This window comes from Tupaia chinensis, unplaced genomic scaffold (assembly GCF_000334495.1).
Source record: "Tupaia chinensis unplaced genomic scaffold, TupChi_1.0 Scaffold000602_1, whole genome shotgun sequence".
NCBI lineage: Eukaryota > Metazoa > Chordata > Mammalia > Scandentia > Tupaiidae > Tupaia > Tupaia belangeri.
The window spans coordinates 22,005-45,127 of NW_006160120.1; the positions used below are offsets into that span (position 1 = coordinate 22,005).

General features: G+C 50.5%; 2 protein-coding genes across 3 annotated transcripts; one reads left to right on the top strand and one right to left on the bottom strand.

Annotated features, from left to right (window-relative positions):
• SNX21 (sorting nexin family member 21) lies at window positions 1–9,777 on the top strand (the record flags this gene model as incomplete). Its single annotated transcript, XM_014591598.2, is given in 3 exon segments — window positions 1–181; window positions 638–795; window positions 7,798–9,777. Coding segments are annotated over 3 exon segments (1,014 nt in total), but the record flags the coding sequence as incomplete, so codon positions are not given.
• ACOT8 (acyl-CoA thioesterase 8) lies at window positions 8,880–23,101 on the bottom strand. Of its 2 annotated transcripts, none has more exons than XM_006158522.3 (6): window positions 22,874–23,101; window positions 21,563–21,699; window positions 16,854–17,079; window positions 11,471–11,628; window positions 10,740–10,934; window positions 8,880–9,122 (listed from the first exon to the last, which is right to left on the bottom strand). In XM_006158522.3, exons 1-6 carry the CDS (start codon window positions 22,999–23,001, stop codon window positions 9,004–9,006), a joined length of 963 nt encoding a protein of 320 aa, XP_006158584.1. In that variant the 5' UTR covers window positions 23,002–23,101; the 3' UTR covers window positions 8,880–9,003. The 2 variants fall into 2 exon arrangements, with proteins under 2 accessions (XP_006158584.1, XP_014447085.1); XM_014591599.2 differs by lacking the exon at window positions 8,880–9,122 and adding an exon at window positions 9,986–10,155.
• Window positions 23,102–23,123: the final 22 nt, after the last annotated feature.

Consider the following 23,123-nt stretch of genomic DNA (forward strand, 5'->3'; position numbering starts at 1 on the left):
GAGCAGTTCCCGGAGAGCTCGGAGCTGGAGGACGACGACGCCGAGGGCCTGTCCTCCCGCCTCAGCGGCACCCTCAGCTTCACCAGCGCTGAGGAAGACGACGACGACGAGGACGAGGACAGCGAAGAGGCCGGCCCCGACCCACTGCCCTCCGGGGACCGGGCGTCGGGAGAAGACGCAGGCGAGTGCGGGAGGCCAGAGGCGGGAACCTGGGCTGCATTAGGCCTCGATCCCAGCCTCGATCCCCCTGAGCATCTCGGGAACTCCGACACTTCTTTAAACGCCCCTAGCCACTTCATGGCTGTGTGACCTTGACAGAGTCACACCACCTCTCTGAGCCAACTTTTCCCTGAGTGGGATGGGAAAAAATCACCCCCATCGCAGGGATCTTGCCGGCTTTAAGTCCAGGGCCCCGGATACAAACAGCGATGGTGTGCTAGCGGTGTGGGGGTGGAGAGATTCACTTAGTGCTCCGTGTGTGCCAGGCATGGTGTGGGCACCGGTACCTCTGTCCGTTTCCACTTCTGTAAAAGGGGCACAGCACCTACCTCCGGTCCGAAGGACGAGTGAGGGATGGAACTTTCTGTACCTGTGGCCTGGGCCAGGCCTGCTGACGACTGATCGTGTGCTTGTGCAGAGCGGAGCCCCCCACCTGATGGGCAGCGGGGCGGTCAGCTCCTGGCCCGGCAGCTGCAGGATTTCTGGAAGAAGTCCCGGAACACCCTGGTACCCCAGCGGCTGCTCTTCGAGGTGACCAGCGCCAACGTAGTCAAGGACCCGCCCTCCAAGTACGTGGTGAGTGAGGGGCCAGGACTCCCTGGGTTGTTAGTCTAGAAGTCTGGCTAAGAGAAAGGGCATGGCTGTTAGAAGTGGCTGCCCCATTTACACAGGGGGAGACTGAGGCTGGGAAGGGAACGGAACAGGAGCAGGTCCTCAGGCAAAGGACTTGTTTCTCTGAAGCTGAGTGCAGGAGGGATTAAGGACCTGCTTCCCCCTTTAGTTTTTTTTTTTTGTTGTTGTTGTTTTAATTTTTAAGAATTATTTTGGGACCAGCAGTTGACATAAGGGGCTATGTCACTGGAGTCCCGGACCGGTGGCTTAAACTCACTCCAGACACCTATGCGTGCGTGCCCAAGATCCTGAGAGAATGGAGGAGAAGGTATTGCAGCGTGGCCATCCCCCCTAGAGGGAGTTGTCTCTCTGTCTCTCTCTGACTTTCTGGCGAGCGCACACACCCTATAGCAAAAACCTCTCAAAAAAGTATTATCTTATTTAACTTTTTAATTTTTTAATTTGACCAGGGAGGGACAGAATGAGAGAGACAGAGACAGAGAGGAAAAGTGAGAAAACAAGCTGCCAAGTCCAGGACTTGAACTGCGGACAGCCATGTGGGAGTCCACTGCCCTTAACCACCATGCCACCTGCCGCCCCACAGGGTTTTTGCACATTGTAAATAGCAAGATGTAAGACACTAAGGGGTCAGACTTGAATCCCAAATCATAGTTAAGGAAATAGGCTTTGGAGCCAGACCGACCCTGATTCACATCCTGCTTACTACCCGTCATCTGGCCTTGGCTGAGTTGTATGACTTTAATGACCCTCAGTTTCCTCCCCTGAGCAATGGGGATAATGCAGAGGATTACAAGAGAAGTTAAAAACCCTTGGCATTGTACCTGCATGACAAAGTGCTCAATAGGGGGCCAGTAGGTGGCATGATGGTTAAGGGCGCTGGACTCCCACATGGCCGATTGTGGTTCGAGTCCTGGACCTAGCAACTTGCTCTCTCTCTCTCTCTCACTCCGTCTCTGGCCAAATTAAAATGAATAAAATTTAAAAAGAAAGTGCTTGATAAAATGGTACCTATATTATCTTTTAACTTGGGGTTGAAAATACTTGGCATGAGGGCCAACAGGTGGAGTGGAGGCTGGGGTGCTATTAATAGATCCCACATGGCTAACTCCATAGTTCAAATCCCAGAACTGGCTGCTCGGAAATCACATCTTGCTGGCCCAAGATCCTTGGAGATGAGAAGGGACTGCAGCATGGCCATCCCCCCAGGGGATGATTTTTCACTGTCTCTCTCTCTCTCTGTCGAGTACACATGCCCTATAATGAGAAACTAAAATAATAATAGAGATATAGAAAGAAAGAAAGAAAGAAAGAAAGAAAGAAAGAAAGAAAGAAAGAAAGAAAGAAAGAAAGAAAAAGGGGGACCAGCAGGTGGCATGGTGGTGAAGGTGCTGGACACTCCCACATGGCCAACTGTGGTTCGAGTCCCAGACCTGGTGGCTTGCTTTATCACTTTCCCTCCCTCCCTCTCTCTCTTTCTCTCTTTGTATTTCTCTCTGGTCAAATTAAAATAAATGCATAAATAAATAAAATTAAATAATTCTTAAAAAAAATAAAAGGAAAGAAAATACTTGGCATCTAGGACCTGCTGTGGCCTCCTCCTAACTCAGGCAAACCCATTCTTGAGCACCTGCCTACACAAATTATCTTGACCTATGGCTAGGCTTAGGGGGTTGGTGCAAAGAGCAGTGTGGAGGAGAGCCCTGGCGTCCCTGTTTGCATAGCTGTGGACAGGAAAGACAGGCACAGAGAATGTTGTCTACCAGGTCCTGCTCCCAGCCAGTCCTAACACCAGCTAAGATGGCTGGTCCCTGCCTGTCACTCCCCTCCTCTTCACCACCCTGCTCCACCTCTGACTCAGCAAGAGGGGCCTGGAGCCCTGACCCACTTCTGGGCCTCTCCACCCCCACGCTGTAGTGTCAGTAAATAAGGACCACACCCATGGAGTGACTGCTCCGATTTGAGCAGGGATCGACTCTGATGAGCCTTAAGTAGCAAAGGTCCCAGAGCTCTGGGTGGACAAGGAGTCATGCACAGGAAGGGGGTCAAGGATCAGAGGTCCCAGAACTCATAGGGCACAGGGGTCATGCACAGGAAAGGGAAATACAGGAGCATCTCAAAGGCAGGGAGGAATGGGGCTGACTCCAGGTGCCCGGATGGGAATGAAATGACAAGATAGAGCAGGGTGGCCGAGTATGCCCTGGCCTGTGTCTGCAGAGGCAAGTTAACTTTGTGCAATGGTGGCCCTAAGGCCCTGTGTAACTTTTCTGCAGCGGGGGGTTGAGGGTGAGGTGGGGTGGGGTGTGGAGTAGAGAGCACAGGCTTTGGAATCAGATGGAGCTGAGTTTGAATCCTAGCTAAGCCACTGGCCAGCTGTGCACAATAGGGCAAGTCTTTGAGTCCTTTTCCTGACTGTAAGCCTGCTTCCTCTGCCGTCAGACAGGGACGCATTCCTCCCAGCGCTGCTGTGGTGATTAAAGGGAATCAGATGTAAAAGTGCTTGGTAAGGGGCCAGCTGGAGGTGCAGTGGTTACCACGCTGGACTCCCATATGGCCAACCATGGTTCGGGTCCTGGACCTGGTGCCTTGAAAATCATACCAGGCACATGTGCGTGTATGCCCTAAGTCCCAGGAGGAGAATGGAGAAGGAATTGCAGTGTGACCCTATCCCCTGGGGGGTGATTTCTCACTTTCCCTCTCTGGCTCTCTGGCAACCATAAGAGCCCTAAGCAAAAACCTTAAAGAAAAAAAGGGGGGGGGTGTTTGGTACAGCACAGGCAGAGGTGAGTGCTCAGCTGATGGAACTACTGTCCCATCCTTATCACTTCCCTCAGCAGAATGCCACAGAGATCCGATAAGACAATGGATGTAGAACTTTTTTGCAAAAAAAAAAAAAGAAAGAAAAAAGACAAAAGCTATTGGGTCGTTGGAAAAGGCATGACATATTTTTGCATAGATAAATTCAGAAAAATATATCACTGAGACCAGCAGGTGGTGTGATGGTTACATCAGTAGACTCCCACATAGCCAACTACAGTTTGAGTCCTGGACCTGGAGCCTTGAAACACTCCAGGTGTGTGTGTGTGTCTGTATGTGTCCACAATCCTGAGAGGAGACTGGAGGAGAAAGGATTGCAGAGTGGCCATCCCCTTTGGCGGGTGATTTCTTGCTTTGTTTCTCCGTCTCTCTCTTTCCAGCAAGTAGCACGCACCCTAGGTCCCCCCAAAAAAAGCTCAGAAAAAAAGAAAAATACAACATGAGTTTTCCGATGACCCAATAGGATGAACATAAGGAGTTATTATAGACCAGTGCTTCCTGAAGTATGTCCTGCAGAAAACTTTCCCTGGAGGGACCAGCAAATGGCACAATGTCTATGTCACTGGACTCCCATGTAGTGGACTCACATGTAGTCAACCACAATTTGAGTCTCAGACTCGGTGGCTTAAACTCACACTGGACACATGTGCGTGTGTGCCCAAGATCCAGAGAAGAGAATGGAGGAGAAGGGATTGCGGTGTGGCCATCCCCCTGGAGGGTAATTTCTCACTTTCTGTCTCTGTCTCTCTCTGTCTTTCTGGCGAATGCATGCGCCCTATAGCAAAAAACTCTCAAAAATAAAATTTTAAAAATTTTAAAAAGAGAAGAAAACTTTCCCTGGAATGTTAATAACTATTTTAGGGTGCCAGCAGGTGGAGTGGTGGCTAAAGGCACTAGATTCCCACATGGTCGACCACGGTTTGAGTCCTGGACCTGGTGGCTTGCTTTCTCGCTTTCCCTCTTTCTCTCTCTCTCTCTGGCCAAATTAAAAAATAATATATAAATGAAAATTAAAAATGGAAATAAATAAGATTAAAAAAATAACTATTCTAAAAAAAGAAAATATAGGGAACCAGCAGTTAGCGTAATGGCTATGTCGCTGGCCTCCCACGTAGTCGACCGCAGTTCACGTCCTGGACCGGGTGGCTTAAAACTCACGCCGGGCGCCTGTGCGCGCATGCCCAAGATCCTGAGAGGAGCACGGAGGAGAAGGGATTGCGGCGTGACCATCCCCCCTGGGGGTGATTTCTCACTTTCTGTCTCTGTCTCTCTCTGTCTGTCTGGCGAGCGCACGTGCCCTATAGCGAAAACCTCTCCAAAAAAAGGAAAACATAGGGACTGGAAGGTGGAGTGGTGGTTAAGATGCTGGACTCCCACATCGGCAACCATGGTTGAGTCCCGGACCTGGTGGCTACTTTCTCAATGTCCCTTTCTCACTCTCTGTCTCTCTCTGGTCAAACTAAAAATATCAATAATAGGGACCAGCAGGTAGCGTGTTGATTAAGGCGTTGGGCTCCCACATGGCTGACCATGATTTGAATCCCCAGCATGCTTTCTCAGTTTCCCTTTCTCTCTGTCTCTCTGGTGAGCACACATGCCCTATAGCAAAATTAAAAAGCTAGTAATAATAAATGTTTTAAAATAATAAAATTAAATAATTATTTAAAAAGAAAGATTTTGTAGGCAATGCTTTGGAAATAGAGAGTTGAATGAGAATAAAATAGGTTTCTTTATTGTTAAGCACATTTTTGTTTTTTGCTATAGAGCTCATGTGCTTACCAGAGAGAAACAGTGAGAAAGTGAGAAAGCACCCCCTACTGGGGAAATGGCCACACCACAGTCCCTTCTCCATTCTCCACTGGAGGTTTTAGGCACGCAAGCACATGCACCCAGTATGTTCTTTCAAGTCGCCAGGTTCAAGACTCAAACCATGCAGTCAGCCATGTGGGCGCCAGCTGCTGTAATCACCACACCACTGGGAGGCGCTATTGTTTTTAAATGCTTGATGTTAATGTCCCCTATGAGTTGTCAAGAAAAGGATAGAGGGAACCAGCAGTTAGCGTAATGGCTATGTCGCTGGACTCCCACGTAGTCGACCGCGGTTCGTGTCCCGGACCCAGTGGCTTAAAACTCACGCCGGGCGCGTGTGCACGCATGCCCAAGATCCCGAGAGGAGAATGGAGGAGAAGGGATTGCGGCGTGACCATCCCCCCTGGGGGGTGATTTCTCGCTTTCTGTCTCTATGTCTCTCTCTGTCTGTCTGGTGAGCGCACGCGCCCTACAGTGAAAATCTCTCCAAAAAAAAAAAAAAAAAGAAAGAAAAGAAAAGGATAGAGTAAGCTAACTTAAATGATTAAATGTGGCTAGAATATTGGCAATTCCGCAGAACAAATTCGAGAGAAACATCTGGGTTTGGTGTTAGTGTGCCTGTAATATCTAACAGTTGCTAAGTCCCTTTTAAAACCCGTTGACTCAGTATTATATTTTTTTTGACTCAGTATTATTAAAGATTAATCAAATTCAGGTTCTTAGACCCATGGGGAAACGTGGTTACCTTAGTTCAATGTTTCCCAAACCTCTGGCATTCCAGTGCCACCTTCAAGATTCTCAGCATGTCTAAAATGCTTCTCATGCCACATTTGCTTAACATTGTTCTTTTTTTCTAGGAAGGGTTTTTGCTAGAGAGGTTTCTTAGAGAGTTTTTTCTTGGAGAGAGGGCGCGTGCGCTCGCCAGAAAGACAGAGACAGAGAGACAGAAAGCGAGAAATCACCCCCTGGAGTGGACGGCCATGCCGCGGTCCCTTCTAGAAACACACATGTCCTGATTGGACACGTGGTATCTGGCATCTTCGACGCAGCACTTAACTGTCTAAATAAGTTTAAAAGTCAACTTTATAGCACTATGTATGTGGGGAGCCTCCGTTGCCATAGAGAGAAGCAAACCATAAAAATGAAAGTGGTAGGGACCAGCAGTTAGCATAATGGCTATGTCGCTGGACTCTTATGTAGTCGTGGTTCGAGTCCCAGACCCAGTGACTTAAACTCATGCCGGGTGTGTGTGCATGCATGCCCAAGATCTTGAGAAGAGAATGGAGGAGAAGGGATTGCAGCGTGGCCATCCCCTCGGGGGGTGATTTCTTGCTTTCTGTCTGTCTCTTTCTGGTGAGTGCACGTGCCCTGTGGCAAAAACCTCTCTATAAATAAATAAATAAAACATTTAAAACCAAAAATGAAAGTAGTAGAAAAATAAGGAAATAAATAAATAGAAGCAGTGAAATGAAACAGTCATTAAATCCTGCCCAGATGCTGTTCCCTGAACGCCCTGACCTGAGGTTCGCTTTCTGGCCCTTTGCTAAAAATGGAGATGAAAAGTGTTAGAGAAGTGAGGTTTTTAAACCAGACTGACAGCTTCTGGATTTGTAGAAAGATGACAATAAAGACTAAAGGAGTCCCCTCCTGTCCCTGGTGCAGCATTACTTACTCTAGTATGTGTCACTTAAAAACCTCGGGTCCCACCACTTATAGGGGTCCCATCCTTGAGTGACACTGACCTGACCCAATGCTTCCTTCACTAGAAAGGGAAGTGGCCCCAGGGGACCGCCCTGCCTGAGGTCACACAGGGAGGAGTAGCTGACCGGGATTAGAACTTAAGTCCTGGTCCGGTATACTTCTCACAGTTGGGGCTGCCTGAAGGCCAGTCCTCTTGATGCGCATTGGAGTAGCCTGGCCAGGGAGGTGGGGGCTGTGTCCAGAGTGGAACCCAGCTCCGAGTTGGCCCTGAAAGCTGGCTGAGACCCCGGGGAGCGGCCTGGGTTTCAGCTCACCTCTGCTTTGCCAGAGAGGCTGTCAGAACTAACTGCCCTGTGGAAGGGAGTGCTCCCCAGAGGGGCAAAGGGGGCACAGCCCCTGGCATTGAAGCTCATGTCTGTTTTTCTTTCCCTGTGCTGCCTTGACCTGGTCATTTCAGATGAGCCTCAGGTAAGATGGGACAGGGCTGCCTAGCTGTCCCGGCTCCTGGGCCCCCATCCCAGGGAGAAGGGAAGCCGGGGAGCAGAGCTGGGATGGGAGTTTGGGCAGGGAAGGGTCTGTGGAGACAGCTTGTGCCAGCGCTGACGCCCACCCTCCCTGCAGCTCTACACCCTCGCCGTGATGGGCCCAGGGCTGCCAGATGGACAGGCAGCCCAGATCTCTCGCCGCTACTCGGACTTTGAACGGTTGCACCGAAACCTGCAGCGGCAGTTCCGGGGCCCCATGGCTGCCATCTCCTTCCCCCGTAAGCGCCTGCGCCGGAATTTCACCGCAGAAACCATAGCCCGCCGTAGTCGGGCCTTCGAGCAGTTTCTGGGCCACCTGCAGTCAGTGCCCGAACTGCGCCATGCGCCAGACCTGCAGGACTTCTTCATACTACCAGAGCTGCGGCGGGCACAGAGGCTCACCTGTACTGGCCTCTACCGTGAGGCCCTGGCACTCTGGGCCAATGCTTGGCAGTTGCAGGCCCAGCTGGGCATCCCCTCTGGCCCAGACCGCCCTCTGCTGACCTTGGCAGGGTTGGCTGTGTGCCACCAGGAACTGGAGGATCCGGGGGAGGCCCGGGCATGCTGTGAGAGGGCCCTGCAGCTGCTGGGGGACAAGAGCCCCCACCCTTTGCTGGCACCATTTCTGGAGGCTCATGTCCGACTGTCATGGCGCCTGGGCCTGGACAAACGCCAGTCAGAGGCCCGGCTCCAGGCCCTGCAGGAGGCAGGCCTCACTCCCACACCGCCCCCTAGTCTCAAAGAATTGCTTATCAAGGAGGTGCTGGACTAAGCCTTGCCGAATTAAGGCCCTTGCGGGGAGCGGGGCTGCCCCAGGGTACAGAAGGTTCCTATGAAGATGGCAAGCAGCTGGGAAGCTGAGGGGGTGCTGGGAGCCCCTAGAAGTTCCACAGACAATTTGCAGCAGACCCGAGGAACCTGAGGAGCCTGGCTGCTTCTGTTGAGCCGGGCTGAGAATGACCTCTGGCCTGGGTTGCCCCGGGACAGGACAGGGAGGAAGTCTGACAGACTCGCACTTACAGCCAGCCGGGAGCTGGGGAGCTGTGGCCCAGGTCAGCGTGAGTGTTCTCCATCAGTGTTTTCCGTGGGCCTCACGCTGAAGGCCTGGGGCTTCGCCCTTGGAGTTAAGGGATGAGGGAGGGCTGCAGTTCTGGCCCAGGGGAATTAAAGGCCAGCCACTCCAGTGGTATGAGTCTCTTTATTGGATGTGAGGAGCAAAGGGCCCAGCTCTCGACCAACTCCGTATCAGGAGTAGTGGTTGAAGGGGTATCCTTGAAGTCCCAGGCCAAGCTGGTATCTCTGGCTACAGCTTGCTCTCCGAGACCCGCGGCGTCACTCGGATCACGCCCTCCTGGGCACAGGTCACAGCCAGGACCCCGTCCCGACGCCATAGCCTTCCGTGGACCAGCCCCCGAGAGCCACCTGTGGGCAAGGAGAAGGGTGAAATGGTCTCTGCTTCAGCTCAGCCAAATGTGCCTTTTGAAGGGGTCTGGCACACTAAAAGTGTAAGGATGCTCCAAATCGCCAAGCACTCCTTTCTGAGCCCCTAAGGGACAGTCATGGGGGCAGCTCCTCCCATAGGAACCCCCTTGCCAGTTGAAAAGCATTTTCACATACCCACTCCTTCCTCACAAAGATCAGAGGGAAGAGCTCTGAGGACTCCTTCAATTGCTCGGCCAGCAGACTGCCACCCCTCTGGCCACTGTTAGGACACCCATCGTTTCACTTTATAAGAAGTCAGGTCCCCCAGGCTGGTGACTCATGGAAAATGCCAGCAATGCCACCATGAAGGGGAAGAATGGGCTCGGGGGCTCTGAGGCCATGAGGTCTGCCCTCCCCACCTGGAGATTTTTTTTCTTTGCTGGCCCTGGACCTGTGTTTATGAAGAGAGCTACTGGCGTCCCTTGGTCCAGAGTTCCCTTAGTTCTCACTGTGACCCAGGGAAGTGGGCTTTCTTCTCCCGTTTTCCAGATGATGACACTGAAGTCCAGAGAGGCTCAGGAACTTGGCCCCAAAGATCAGGCCAAGCTTAAACCCACATGTCCCAACTTAAAGATTAATCTTGCATATGATGCTATTTGTTTGTTTATTTATTTGTTTGGAGAGGTTTTTGCTATAGGGCACATGCACTTACCAGAAAAATAGAGAGCCAGAGAAATAGAAAGCGAGAAATCACCCCTCAGGGGGGATGGCCACACTGCAATCCCTTCTCCTTCTCAGGATCTTGGGCATGCATGCACACATGCCTGGCGTGAGTTTATGCCACTGGGTCTAGGACTCGAACCACAGTCGACTACATGGGAGTCAGCACATAGCCATTATGCCAACTGCTGGTCCCGTGTGATGCTATTTGTACTAGAGTGGCCCTTCCCCTTTAGTTCTGCCCCATTGTAGAAAGTGTGGCTTTTCTTCATTTGAAATGTGTCTCCTTGGGATGGAAGCCGGGATTCTGAAACTAGACAGTGATGAATGAGTCTGGGTTTCTCTCTCCCCTAAAAGAAGTCTCCAAATAGGCCCCGAGACCACTGAGTGCCCTGATCCCCAACCAGGTTAATTAGCAGAACCAGTTGGGGGGCTTCTTAAAGATACAGTTTCCTGGACATCATCCAAGACCTGCTGACTCAGTCTTGGGGTAAAACCAGATTCTACTTTGAAAAAGCTTCCCCAAGTGGCAGTCTGATCCCCTACCAGGTTGGCTACCACTGCTGAAAGGTCACCCTATTTGTTTAGTTGGGGAAACAGGCCCAGAGATGAGACAGGATTAGCCAGAGAATCTGAAGTGGTTCTGGGACGAGGACCAGGTCTCAGATTAAGCAAATCCCATTCCCAGCGTAATTCACAAATGTAGAGCTGAGCAGGTTCCCCACCCTCATTCTCACTTTGAAGACAAGATGCCAAACCCTGGGGGCTGGGGAGCGAGCAGGGGAGGAAGTGACCTGTGCAGTGGCCCACAGGAAGTATGGGGGCAGCACTGCCCCAGAAAGCAAGCCCCCTGCCACCCCAGAGTCAGTGCCCTGTCCCACAGGGTCCCACACTCACCAGCCCAGGGGCTCTCGCACTCATAGAGCATCCAGTGGTCGGCTCGGAAGGGGGCGTGGAACCACATGGAGTGGTCAAGTGAGACCATGAAGCGCACCTTATACTGCCACTGGTGGGGCAGCAGTGCCGTGGTCAGGAAGGCATAGTCCGAGATGTAGGCAGCCACGCAGCAGTGCATCTTGATGTCACCCTCCCCTGCAACAGTTCCGGCCCCATCAGTTCTGGGCTCCTGGGCTTTACAGCTCAGGACCTGCAGGGAGGTGGGGAGAAGAGGGCTGCCCTGCACGGGTGTGCAAACCAATCACTGCACAAGGGCCCCTAGCCCGAGGTATGTGTGTGTGACGGGATAAAGGAGGTGGGGCTGCGGAAGAGGGATGTGAGGACTGCAATCCCGGAGTCCAGTCTTCACTCTCATCTCCCACCCTGGGCCCCAGAAGAGGTAGCTTTCAATTTGCACCATGAACCTCATGGTTAGCAGTGAACCTGGACAGACTCCTCAGAGAGGCGCCTTGCCTTCCCTAGAGGGTCCCATGTTGGGATCACAGTCACCTCTCCACTGTCCCCATGCAAAAAGCTGGGGCCTCGGTGAGGAGCCAAGCCACCTTCTGCATAATGCACACAAGGAAAGAGGTCCAGAGAAGGGAAGTAACATGCCCAAGGCCACACAGAGCCAATGAATGGCAGGCCTAGAGCCTTGGAGAGTGTTCCTCCAGGCCACGTGGTCCTCTTACCAATATGGCCCTGGGCTCGCACCCAGAACATCTGTTTGGGCTCCATTTCCTGCAGCTGGCTCAGGGCAGGTGGCTTTACCAGCTTGATCTCAATAGGCACCTCCTGGGCAGCAATTCGGTTCAACTCCACTCGGTACTTCTCTTGGAGGTTGGGGTCCCTATAAGTAAAAGGGAGAAGGATGGGGGGACCCAAAGAGAGAGGGACACCTCATCTACACCACCTCTTCTGGCCTGCCTCATTCTTCCACAGGGACTCCTGGCTTATTCCCCCCAACTCCCCTCACACCGGCAGGCAGGATAGTTTAGAGTTTGATTCTCTTCTTTGCCACTTGTAAGCCATGAGGCAACACTAGTAATCGCTCAGCCTATTTTCCCATTCTCACACTGTGGATAATGATAGTAACTGCTTAGTGAGCATTGTGAAAAAGATGAGCTAACACACCTAAGATCTTCAATAGGAGCAGGCATCCCTGGGACATGTATCATTCTGAGCACTGCACACACACTAACTTATTCTTTTTTTATATATAAAATTTTAATTTTATTGGGACCAGCAGTTAGCGTAATGGCTATGTCACTGGACTCCCCCGTAGTGGACCACGGTTCGAGTCCCGGACCCGGTGGCTTAAACTCACACCGGGCGCATGTGCGTGCGTGCCCAAGATCCCGAGAGGAGAATGGAGGAGAAGGGACTGTGGCATGGCCATCCCCCCTGGGGGGTGATTTCTCGCTTTCTGTCTCTATGTCTCTGTCTGTCTGGCGAGCGCACGTGCCCTATAGCAAAAATCTCTACCAAAAAAATTTTTTTAATTTTATTTAATTTTGGGACCAGCAGTTAGCGTAATGGCTATGTCACTGGACTCCCCCGTAGTGGACCACGGTTCGAGTCCCGGACCCGGTGGCTTAAACTCACACCGGGCGCATGTGCGTGCGTGCCCAAGATCCCAAGAGGAGAATGGAGAAGGGATTGCGGCGTGGCCATCCCCCCTGGGGGGTGATTTCCTGCTTTCTGTCTCTCTGTCTCTCTCTGTCTGTCTGGCGAGCGCACGTGCCCTATAGCAAAAACCTCTCCAAAAAAAAAAATTATTTAATTTTATTCATTGTCATTATTTAAAAAAAAAAATTTTTTTTTTTTAAGTTGACCAGAGAGAGCAAAGTGAGATGGTAAATTGCCAGGTCTGAGGGTTGGACTTCAGTCGGCCATGTGGGAATCCAGCTGCCTTCACCACGCCACCTGCCGGCCAACACTAACTTACTCTTCATGACAACTCTATGAAACAAGTACTTGTTAAAACTTTGCCAGTGTGGGGACCAGCAGATGGCATAATGGTTATGTCGCTGGACTCCCGGCATGATCATCTCCCCAGAGGGTGAGTCCTCACTTTCTGTCTCTCCAGCAAGTGCACATGCCCTGTAACAAGAATCTCTCAAAATTTTTCTTGCTAGTGGGTGCATGCACTTGCTGAAGAGAAAGGAAAAGTGAGAACCCCTGTGGGAGAATGGTCACATCACAATCCCTTCTATTCCACCTCTCACCACTTTCAGGATTTTAGGTGTACACTCATGTGCCCAGTGCTTTTTTTAAAGCTACTGGGTCTGAGACTCGAACCTCACAGTCAGTCATGTGGAATTCAGCTACTTTAACCACTATGCCAGCTGGCCTGAGATAGGCACTATTACCACTGCTGTTTACAAAATGAAATAAGTGCGGAGTCCAAATAGCTTGTTCAGAAAGTGGAGAGGGACTGGCTCAGTGGTGTGGTGGATTAAGGCAGGTGGATCCCACGTGGCCAACTGTACTGTTTGAGTCCTGGATCTGGCAACTTGAAAACCATGCCAGGCATATGTGCTCAAAATCCCCAAAGGAGGGACAGGTGGAGAAGGGATTCTGGTGTGCCTCTTCTGCATGGAAGGTGTTCTCTCCTCTCCTCTCTCACTCTCTGGTGAGTGCACATACCTTTTAGCAAGAAAAAAACGAGAGAGGAGAAGAGATGGTAGAATTTGGACTCAGACAGTTTTCATGCTCTTAATCAGTTTATTATATATATTTTTTAAGATTTTTGTCATAGAGTGCATACACTTGCAGGAGGTGGGGGACAAAGTGAGAAATCACTCCCCAGGAGGGATGGCCACACCACAACCCCTCTTCCATTCTTCTCTCAGGATTTTGGGCACACGGGTACCTGTGCCTGAAGCATTTTTCAAGGTGTCAAGTCCAGGACTCGAACCGCGGAGTTGGCCATCTGAGATCCGACCTGCTGGTCTCTCTTAACCACTTTATTACTCTAAACACTTAAGAGATAGGTTGCCACCTTGAGCTGAGTTACCTGACCCTGAACAGCAGGTAATGTGTCCCTGTGGGGATGCAGTCCATTTCCAGGGAAGCCCCTTGGACAGCACTCATACCGCCATCTTTACTCCTAGGCCCTGGAACATTATCCAACAGAACTTCTGTGATGATGGGCTTTATCTGAACTATGCACTATGGTAGCCTCTAGCCACGGGCTACTGAGCACTTGAAATGCGGCATGGGGCCAGCAGGTAGAATAGTGGTTAAGGCGCTAGATTCTCATGTGGCCAACCATGGTTCAGGTTTCGGACCTGGAGGCTTGAAACTCATGCCGGGCACTTGTGTGTGCATGCCCAAAATCCAGTGTGGCTATTCCCCCAGGGGTGACTTCACACTCTCTGTCTCTGCGGTGAGTACATGTACCCTATAGCAAAAATCTCTGGGAAAAAAAAGGGCTGGCAGGTGGCATGGTGGTTAAGGCATTAGACTCCTATATTGATCATGGTTTGAGTCCTGGACCTGACAGCTTGCTTTCTCACTTGCCCTCCCTCTTTCTGGTCAAATTTAAATAAATACATAAAGATGAATAAAATAATTATTTTTTTAAAAAAAGAAGAAATGAGGGACCAGCAGTTAGCATAATGGCTATGTTGCTGGACTCTCATGTAGTTGACCACGGTTCGCGTCCCGGACCCGGTGGCTTAAAACTCACACCAGGCGCATGTGCACACGTGCCCAAGATCCCGAGAGGAGAATGGAGGAGAAGGGATTGTGGCGTGACCATCCCCCCTGGGGGGTGATTTCTTGCTTTCTGTCTCTCTGTCTCTCTCTGTCTGTCTGGCGAGTGCACGTGCCCTATAGCAAAAACCTCTCCAAAAAAAAAGAGAAAAAAAGAAGAAGAAGAAATGTGCCTAATGCAACTGAGGAACATGACTGTTATTTCTCTTTAATTTTTTTTTTGGGGGGGAGAGGTTTTTGCTATAGGGTGCATGCACTCGCCAGAAAGACACAGAGGCAGAGAGACAGAAAGCGAGAAGTCACCCCCCAGGGAGGACAGCAATGCTGCAATCCCTTCTCCATTCTCCTCTCGGAATCTTGGGCATGCACGCACACGTGCCCGGCATGAGTTTAAGCCATTGGGTCTGGGACTCAAAACAGGGTTGACCACATGGGAGTCCAGTGACATAGCCATTATGCCAACTGCTGGTCCTTATTTCTCTTTAATTTTAATTAATTTACTACAGCCTCATATGGCTAGGGGCCACCTTACTGAACAGCATAGCTCTGAATTTAGGGTCCTTTAACTAATGTCTTCCTTCCACTTCAGCAAACAACTGTTGACTTCTAACCACCTAGCAGTCCCATGCTACTCCTGTTAATAATGGTATAATTCACTGAGCACCTACTCTTCTTTCATTTAATCCTTACAATGGTCTTATGTGGTAGGAATTATGATTACTGTCATCATTTAAGTGAGGGTGGGAAAGCAGCTTGCCCAAACTCATACCGCTAGTAGACGGGCTTTTCAGGCTCCCAAATCCATCCCATCATAGCTGCTGCCTCTCCAGTGTCCAGCACAAGACAGAGAAGCTCTCTTCTTAGGATACAACTGGGAAGGAGGCAGGGTGGCAATGATCACATTTTCGAAGAACGATGGCCCCACAAGGCAGGGGAGTTGGGCAAAGCCGCACAGCAGGCAAGCACTAATGGAGGCAGGGCCCTGGCCAGAGGCCAGTCTGTCTCACGTCTCCACCCAGTGCGCTTGCCCCTCCACCAGCACTTTTCAAATTGTATTGGCTATGATTCAAAGAAATAAACCCTCCAAATGATATTCAACGTAGCCAACATGCAAGAAAGCAAAAGCAGTGACCAGTCAAGTGTGGGCCCCAGCTCCACAGCCAGATCCTAACGGACTGTTACCCCACCAGCCATTAACTCCTTAGCTGCTGGGTCACAGCCTAAATGAGAAGAGAGCATCTCTCAGGGCCTGGGGGTGGCTATTACCACATGGTTACAGAAGCATTTCAGTATGCTAACAACTAGGAACGTATAGTAGCGCCTGTACTGGCTGATATTAACCCTGCACTACTTACTTATTTTTTAAAATAATTATTTATTTTATTTTATTTAACATTATTATTTTAATTTGTACAGGGCTTGGGCACTCACCATAGAGAGAGAGAAAGTGAGAAAGCAAGTCACCAGGTCTGGGACTTGAACCGCAATATCAGCAATGTGGGAGTCTAGCACCTTAACCACCATGCCACCTGCTGGCCCCTATTTTTATTTTTATTTGCCAAAAGAGTACACGCTCACCAAAGACAGCAGGGGGTAGCACTCCCCATGGGGAATGGTCACACCACAGTCCCTTCTCCATTCTCCTGGGATTTGGGGCACACACAAACACACCCACACACGCTACCAGAGGGATTTTCTTTTCTTTTTGGAGAGGTTTTTGCTATAGGGCATGTGCACTCATCAGAAAGAGAGAGACAGAGAGACAGGAAGTGAGAAATCACTCCCCAAGGGGATGGTCACACCACAATTCCTTCTCCTCCATTATCCTCTCGGGATCTTGGGCACCCACGCACGTGTGCCCAGTGTCAGTTTAAGCCACCAGGTTCGGGACTTGAACTGCAGTCAACTACATGAGAGTCCATTGACATAGCCATTACGCCATCTGCTGATCCCCCTGCATGATTTTCAAACAGTCAGGTCTAGGACTTGAACTGCAGCCAGCCATGTGTGAATCTAGCACCTTAACCACCACACCACCTGCTGGCCCTAATCTATTTTTTTTAAATGCTGGCCAAGACCTTCTAATGGAGTCCATGACCCATTAACAGGTGGCAACTGCAGTGTATAACCACTGCCTGGGGTACCATCAGGTGGCATAGTGTTTAAGGTGCTGGACTCCCACATGGCCAACCATGGTTTAAGTACCAGACCTGGTGACTTGCTTTTTCACTTTTACTCTCTCTCTGTCTCTGGTCAAATTTTTAAAAATAATGATGATGTTGAATAAAATTAAAATAATTCTAAAAAAAAAAAAGGCACCACCCAGAGCTTCCGTCTTTTGCCTCAGTCTCTCACCTCAAATACTGATTGATGAGGGTCTCGGAGTCGAGCAGCTCTTCTGGTGGGGGCACGATGGGCATGGAGAACTGGTGCTGCACAGGGCTGGGCTGGGCCTGCTGGAAGGAGGCCTGGCAGATAAAGATGGGCTTGCCATGCTGCACGGCCTTCACAGAGCGCACCGAGAAGCTCGTCCCTGTCCTTGTCCGCTCCACCTGGTATAGCACTGGCACCTTCGGGTCCCCTGTAGTGGAAAGGACATGGGGCACCCCCCAGGTAAGCCCCCCAGGCCCTGTCATCCTCCCAGTGGCTGGACAGGCACCTCTGCTGCTCGCCCTCCATTCCATCTCTGCTCAGTAGCTACTGACTGAGGCCTGCTCCGGCCTGGGGAATGAGGAGAGAACCTGGCCCTGTCATCAGGCTGCTACCAGTGCCCGGACGCTTCTCTCTGATGACAGCACAGGACAGCAGGGACACTGCCGCATTCCCTGCATTCCCATTCTGGCTCTACCACTCACTCCTGTGTGACCCAGGGAAAGTCACTTACCTTCTCTGAGCAGTGTACTCATTGGTAAAATGAGGGAAATCATCAAGCTCCTACCTCACAAGATTTTTTTTTTTTTTTTTTGAGAGATTTTCACTGTAGGGCGCGTGCGCTCGCCAGACAGAGAGAGACATAGAGACAGAAAGCGAGAAATCACCCCCCAGGGGGGATGGTCATGCCGCAATCCCTTCTCCTCCATTCTCCTCTCGGGATCTTGGGCACGCACGCACACGTGCCCGGCGTGAGTTTTAAGCCACCGGGTCCGGGACACGAACCACGGTCGGCTACGTGGGAGTCCAGCGACATAGCCATTACGCTAACTGCTGGTTCCCCCTCACAAGATTTTTTAAAGAGAGGTTTTGCTTTAGGATGCACTCGCAGGAGAGAGACAGAGGCAGAAAGAGTGAAAAATCACCCCCCAAGAGGGATGGCCACAGCACAATCCCTTCTCCTTATTCACCTCCTGGGATTTGAGCCCCACATGCACACACGCCCAGCATGGTTTCTAAGAGACTAAGGCCAGGACTCGAACTACTGTCAGCCATGTGGAAGTCCAGCGCCTTGACCACCACGCTACTGGCTGGCCCCAGAGTCCTATTTTTGTGCATGGTTTGGTCAGTCTCGCTTTCATCCACAAAACCTAAGGAAAGGCCCGCAGTCAGTCACTTCATCCCCAATGTAAATGGAAGCCGATTGGTCCTTCTTGCTGAGCCTGTGGCCAACCCAGAGTAGAAGGCACTGGTCAGGCATGAGGACTATCAGCCTTCAGCAAGCAGGTTGGGGGGAACTGTAGCAGAGGAGATCTTCTCTGGGGTCCTGAAGTCTTACACTTTGTCTGAATCAGACTGACCTTGAGGAACCCTGACTGGGTCGTGAGATATCTTGAGGGTGCTTTTCAACTTTCAGATGAAAGAAGGTCTAGAGAAGTGTTGCCTCTGCCTCCCCAACTCCCCATACTCCCACCCTCCGAGGAGAGCTGACCAAGCACCTAGGGTGTTCTACAGCAGTGACCATCACTGTCTGAAGCTGTTACTCAGCACTTTGTTATCAGGCTTTGCCATAAGGCTTTTTATCAGACTGGGAGAGCCTCAAGGTCAAAGGCCTTTGAGGAAGGCCTACCCAGAGTCTAGCCCTTGGAAGGAGCTACATGTGTAGTCTGATTCTAGAACCCCTCCCTACCATGGAACTTAAAACAAAACTCTAGTCTAATCCTTAGGCTGCAGCTAAAAGGCAAGTTCCCCTAGACAATCACAGAGCTTTCAGTACTGTATTTCCCTTTCAGTGTGAATGACATTCAGGCCTGTTCTGGGACAGTTACTGGAACAGAACAGGTAGGTAAGTGCTGGGTGCCAGGAAGCATTTGACATAATTACTATGCACAGTGAGTCTTGTCCCCGAGTATAGGACATTAATGACCTACAATACAAATGTTGGCATATAGCTACGCTCATCTGTTTATGTGTTGTCTAGAGTTGCTTTCATCCACAAAACGTAAGAAATTTACTAGCTGGCCCTTTACGGAATATTTGCTGACCCCTGCTCTGGATTCTCCAAGCTTAAAATCTATACCAAGTCAGATGACCCCTGCGCTACATTCTCTTACTTCTGTAGAGAAAAACAAAAACAAAAACTCTTAACTGATCAACATTCCTTCCGAAGCTTTTAGAAGAAGTTGATATAATAAATGGCCAAGCACTCCCCCACTGCATATCTTTGATTTAACAATATCACTGGTTTTTAAAATTTAATGTTTTCAATAGAGGGTCACATCACAAATTGATAAAAGAGCTTCCCTTTTTGCCAACTGCCAGGAGGCTCAGAACTGAACTTTGTGTAAAACTGCAATATGCCTTAGCCGTTCTCCTCTCAGGATTTTGGCACGCACATGCACTTGGAAACTGCTGTGTCTAGGACTTAAACCATGCGGTTGTCTATGGGGCATCATGCCACCAGCTCACCCCTTAGCCTAGTTTTTGGACATCATCGTTTTCCCCAAATCCCACGTTACTACTGACTCCCACATAGTCGACCGCAGTTTGCGTCCCGGACCCGGTGGCTTGAAACTCATGCCGGGCGCGTGTGCGTGCATGCCCAAGATCCCGAGAGGAGAATGGAGGAGAAGGGACTGCAGTGTGACCATCCCCCCGGGGGGTGATTTCTCGCTTTCTGTCTCTGTCTCTCTCTGTCTGGCGAGCGCACGCGCCCTATAGCGAAAACCTCTCCAAAAAAAAAAACATCCCCTACAGGGAGATGGTCAAACTAAAATCCTTTCTTTTCAATTTTTCCTTTTGGGTTTTGAGCATGCACACACACGTGCTCAGCATGTTTATCAAGCCACTGATTCCAAGACTCCAACTGCACAGTTGGCCATATGACCCAGACCCCTTAACCACCATGCCACTGGCTGGCCCCTAATGTTTTTCTAATACAATTTTTTTTTTTTTCTTTTTAAGGTTTTCACCATAGGGCATGTGTTCTGGCCAGGGAGACAGGGAGACAGTGAGAAGGAAAGTGAGAAATCACCATCCCTCAGGGTGGGAGGAGGGGATGACCATGCTGCAATTCCTTCTCCTCCTTTCTCTTTTCGGGATTTTGGGCATGCACATACATGCACCTGGCATGAGTTTCAAGCTGCCAGATCTGGGATGCAAACTGTGGTCAGACATGAGGACCCAGTGCCTTAACTGTCACACTACCTGCTGGTCCCACAAATCACCTATTATCAAGTTCCACAAAATCTCCTCAGTTAATGGGTCTATGCAGAAGGCAGTAGCTCTTAAAATTGGGAGCATCTGGGGCCAGCAAGGGGTACAGTGTTTAAGGCACTGGACAACCATGGTTCAAGTCTCGGACCTGGCAGTTTGCTTTCTCACTTTCCCTCTCTCTAGTCAAATTTAAAAATAATAATTTAAATTTTCTAAAAACTGAAAAAAAATTTTAAATGGCATCTGCCCTATGGTAATGGAAAAAGAAGTAAGCAACAAAAATTCTTTTTTTTTTTTTTTTGGAGAGGTTTTTGCTATAGGGTGCGTGCATTCACCAGAAAGACAGAAAGTGAGAAATCACTCCCGGGGGGGTGGGGGGGGGATGGCCAAGCCGCAATTCCTTCTCCTCCATTCTCCTCTTGGGATCTTGGGCATGCATGCATATGCACCTGATGTGAGTTTTTTTTGTTTGTTTGTTTGTTTGTTTTAAGAGAGGTTTTTACTAGAGGGTGCATGTGCTCTCCAGAAAGACAGAGACAGAGAGATACAAAGTGAGAAATCACCATGCAGGAGGGATGGCCACACCGCAATCCCTTCTCTTCCATTCTCCTCTAAGTATCTTGGGTATGCATGCATGTACCTGGTGTGAGTTTAAGCCACTGGGTCTGGGACTCAAACCACAGTCAACTACATGGGAGTCCAGTGACGTAGCCATTACACCATCTACTGGTCCCATCTATTTTGTTTTTTTATAAAAGAGTGTGGCCTTTTTTTTTTTTTAAAGAATTATTTATTTTATTTTATTTATTTAAATGTGCAGGACCGGCAGATAGTGTAATGGTTACATCGCCAGATTCCCATATAGTTAACTGCAATTCAAGTCCTGGACCGGGCATCTTAAAATTCACACTGGGTTGGGACCACCACGCCACCTGCTGGTCCCAAATGACTACTCTTTTATTTGACCCTGGAACTGAAAGCAGCTGTAGAGATCATCCCACTAAACAGCCTTGGTCCTCCCCGTTCTTCATTTTATAGATGGGTAAGCCAAACCTGGGGCAGGGAGGTAACTTCACTCCAGGTCACACAGCAGATGGGCACCACTGGAATAAGCCCGAGGTCCCTTGATCTCAGGCTGGTGCTCTCTTCCCTGACCTAGATGCCCACCCTCGATACCCTAGCAGAGGTTACAACACCACTCTGAAGACTGAGCAGTGGTTGGTACCAGAAGGAAGAACGCAACGAAGGAAGAAAGAAAAGCCTGCAGGGAGACTTAAGCAGCAGTTTTGTGTCATTATGAGCCAGATACTAAGAACCCAGTGGGTTTCATGGTTCCTGCCTCCCTAAGCAACTCGTGGATGGGAGGTCTCCCCTCCCTTCTCCCCTCTCTTCCCATTCTCTACCATCAGCCCCCAATGCCAGGAAGAAGAGGCAGCCGAGCCCCCAGGGCTGGGTTGGGGGCAGGAGGGGAGGTTTACCTGCCCGAACAAAGTAGCAGTGCAGGGAGTGCACGTGGACGTCTTCACTCACAGATTTGGCAGCCGCTACCAGGGCCTGGCCCACGATCTGTCCCCCGAACAGCCGCTGGGTGGTGGGTACCCAGTAATGCCTTCCTCTGTGGGGAGATGGGGAGAGTGGAAAAGAGTAGGGGCTCAGCCTTAATAGCCTGTAGGGCAGGATCTCTTAACCGCACTGGAGTTGGTGATCCTTTTGAGAATCGGGTAAAACCACACCTCTTTTCCCAGGTAAGCATTCTTACACCTCACTCTGCATGAAATTTCAGTCATCATGACCACCCAAAACCTTCTGAGGATTTCAGTTAAGGATAAGGATTACACTAAGAGAACAGGGCTCAGGGACAAAAAGTGACTAGCAAAGTCACACAGCAGAAACAGGGCCAATCCTGGGCAGTACATGGTCTTTTTGACCTCGGATCCAAAGTTTTTTCCACTCCCCATACCAGATAGGGCAGAAGCCTCTCAAGGCTTTTAATAATCAAGATGAACCCCAAGAGCTGAGCTGGGGATGGACGGCATGAAGGCCTGCCACTTATGCTCCCTCAACCAGTTCCTCCAAGACTTACGCTTTAGCTAGAACAGCCTCGGACATGAAGTCTAACTCCACTGTACAGGCAAGAAAAAACCAGGCGGAGCCCACAGCTCAGAGAAGCCAGCACTGGCTGAAGGATTTACATCTCCATCCACCGTGGTCCAGCCAGAGTTTGGCATTTTCCATAACAATGCCTTGGAAACTACCCTCCAGGAAGTTCTTTACTATTCCACAAAGGAAAGGAGAGGTCACAGATAGCTCCCAGAAAGCCGGCTGGGGCCTCTGAGGTCTGAGCTGTTACCCACCACACCTACAGTCAGGAATTTAAGTGATTGTGAGGGAGAGATGAGTGAAGAACTACGACTCCACCAAATGGTGCCGGGGCTGGGCTACGAGAGAGGGAAAGGATTTTACACCTGATCAACTGTGTGCCCTTGGGCTCACCACCCTCTGGGCTGGCTCCCCCTGCGTGAGCGGGCAATCCAGGGCGGTATCTCAGGTTACCACTTTATTAGTCCAGATCGCCAGGATTTCCTAGCGGTGAGGCTGCACAGACATCGCGTGGAGAAGAGGGAGGACAGCCCGACAACGAGGGCAGCATTTCAGGGACAAATTCTAGCCTAATCGCGGCAGAGCCTGCATCCCTCGCAGAGCCCATCCTAGTCGCGGAGCTGGGGACCCTGGGGCGGCGGCAGTCGCGATCAGGAGTGTCTGTCCTAAAGAAGGGATGCGGCCACTACCTGAAGAGATCCTCGTCCAGCGGCTCGAGATTGAGCACGCTGGTAACCAGGACGCTACGGAGGTCCCCGGGAGGATCTCCGCGGCCGCCGCCGCCCTGCCCGTCCTCCGAAGCCTCTGGGGACGACATGCCGTTCACTCGCAGCCGACCGGGAACACTGCACTAGGCGGAACTCGCGGAGACCCCTCACGGATCCCGGCGCTTCCGGCAGATTGCTCTAGTGACCGGAAGTCTTCCGCGGATCCCTGAGA

Excerpts from the sequence above, each read along its gene's own strand:
- ACOT8 (XM_014591599.2), bottom strand. The coding sequence starts at position 23,001 with ATGTCGTCCCCAGAGGCTTCGGAGGACGGGCAGGGCGGCGGCGGCCGC. Across the intron at positions 17,080-21,562 it reads CTGCTACTTTGTTCGGGCAG|GGGACCCGAAGGTGCCAGTG; the intron begins GTAAACCTCCCC and ends TTTCCACTACAG. Across the intron at positions 10,156-10,739 it reads GTGCGAGAGCCCCTGGGCTG|TTTCAGAATCCCGGCTTCCA; the intron begins GTGAGTGTGGGA and ends ATCACTGTCTAG.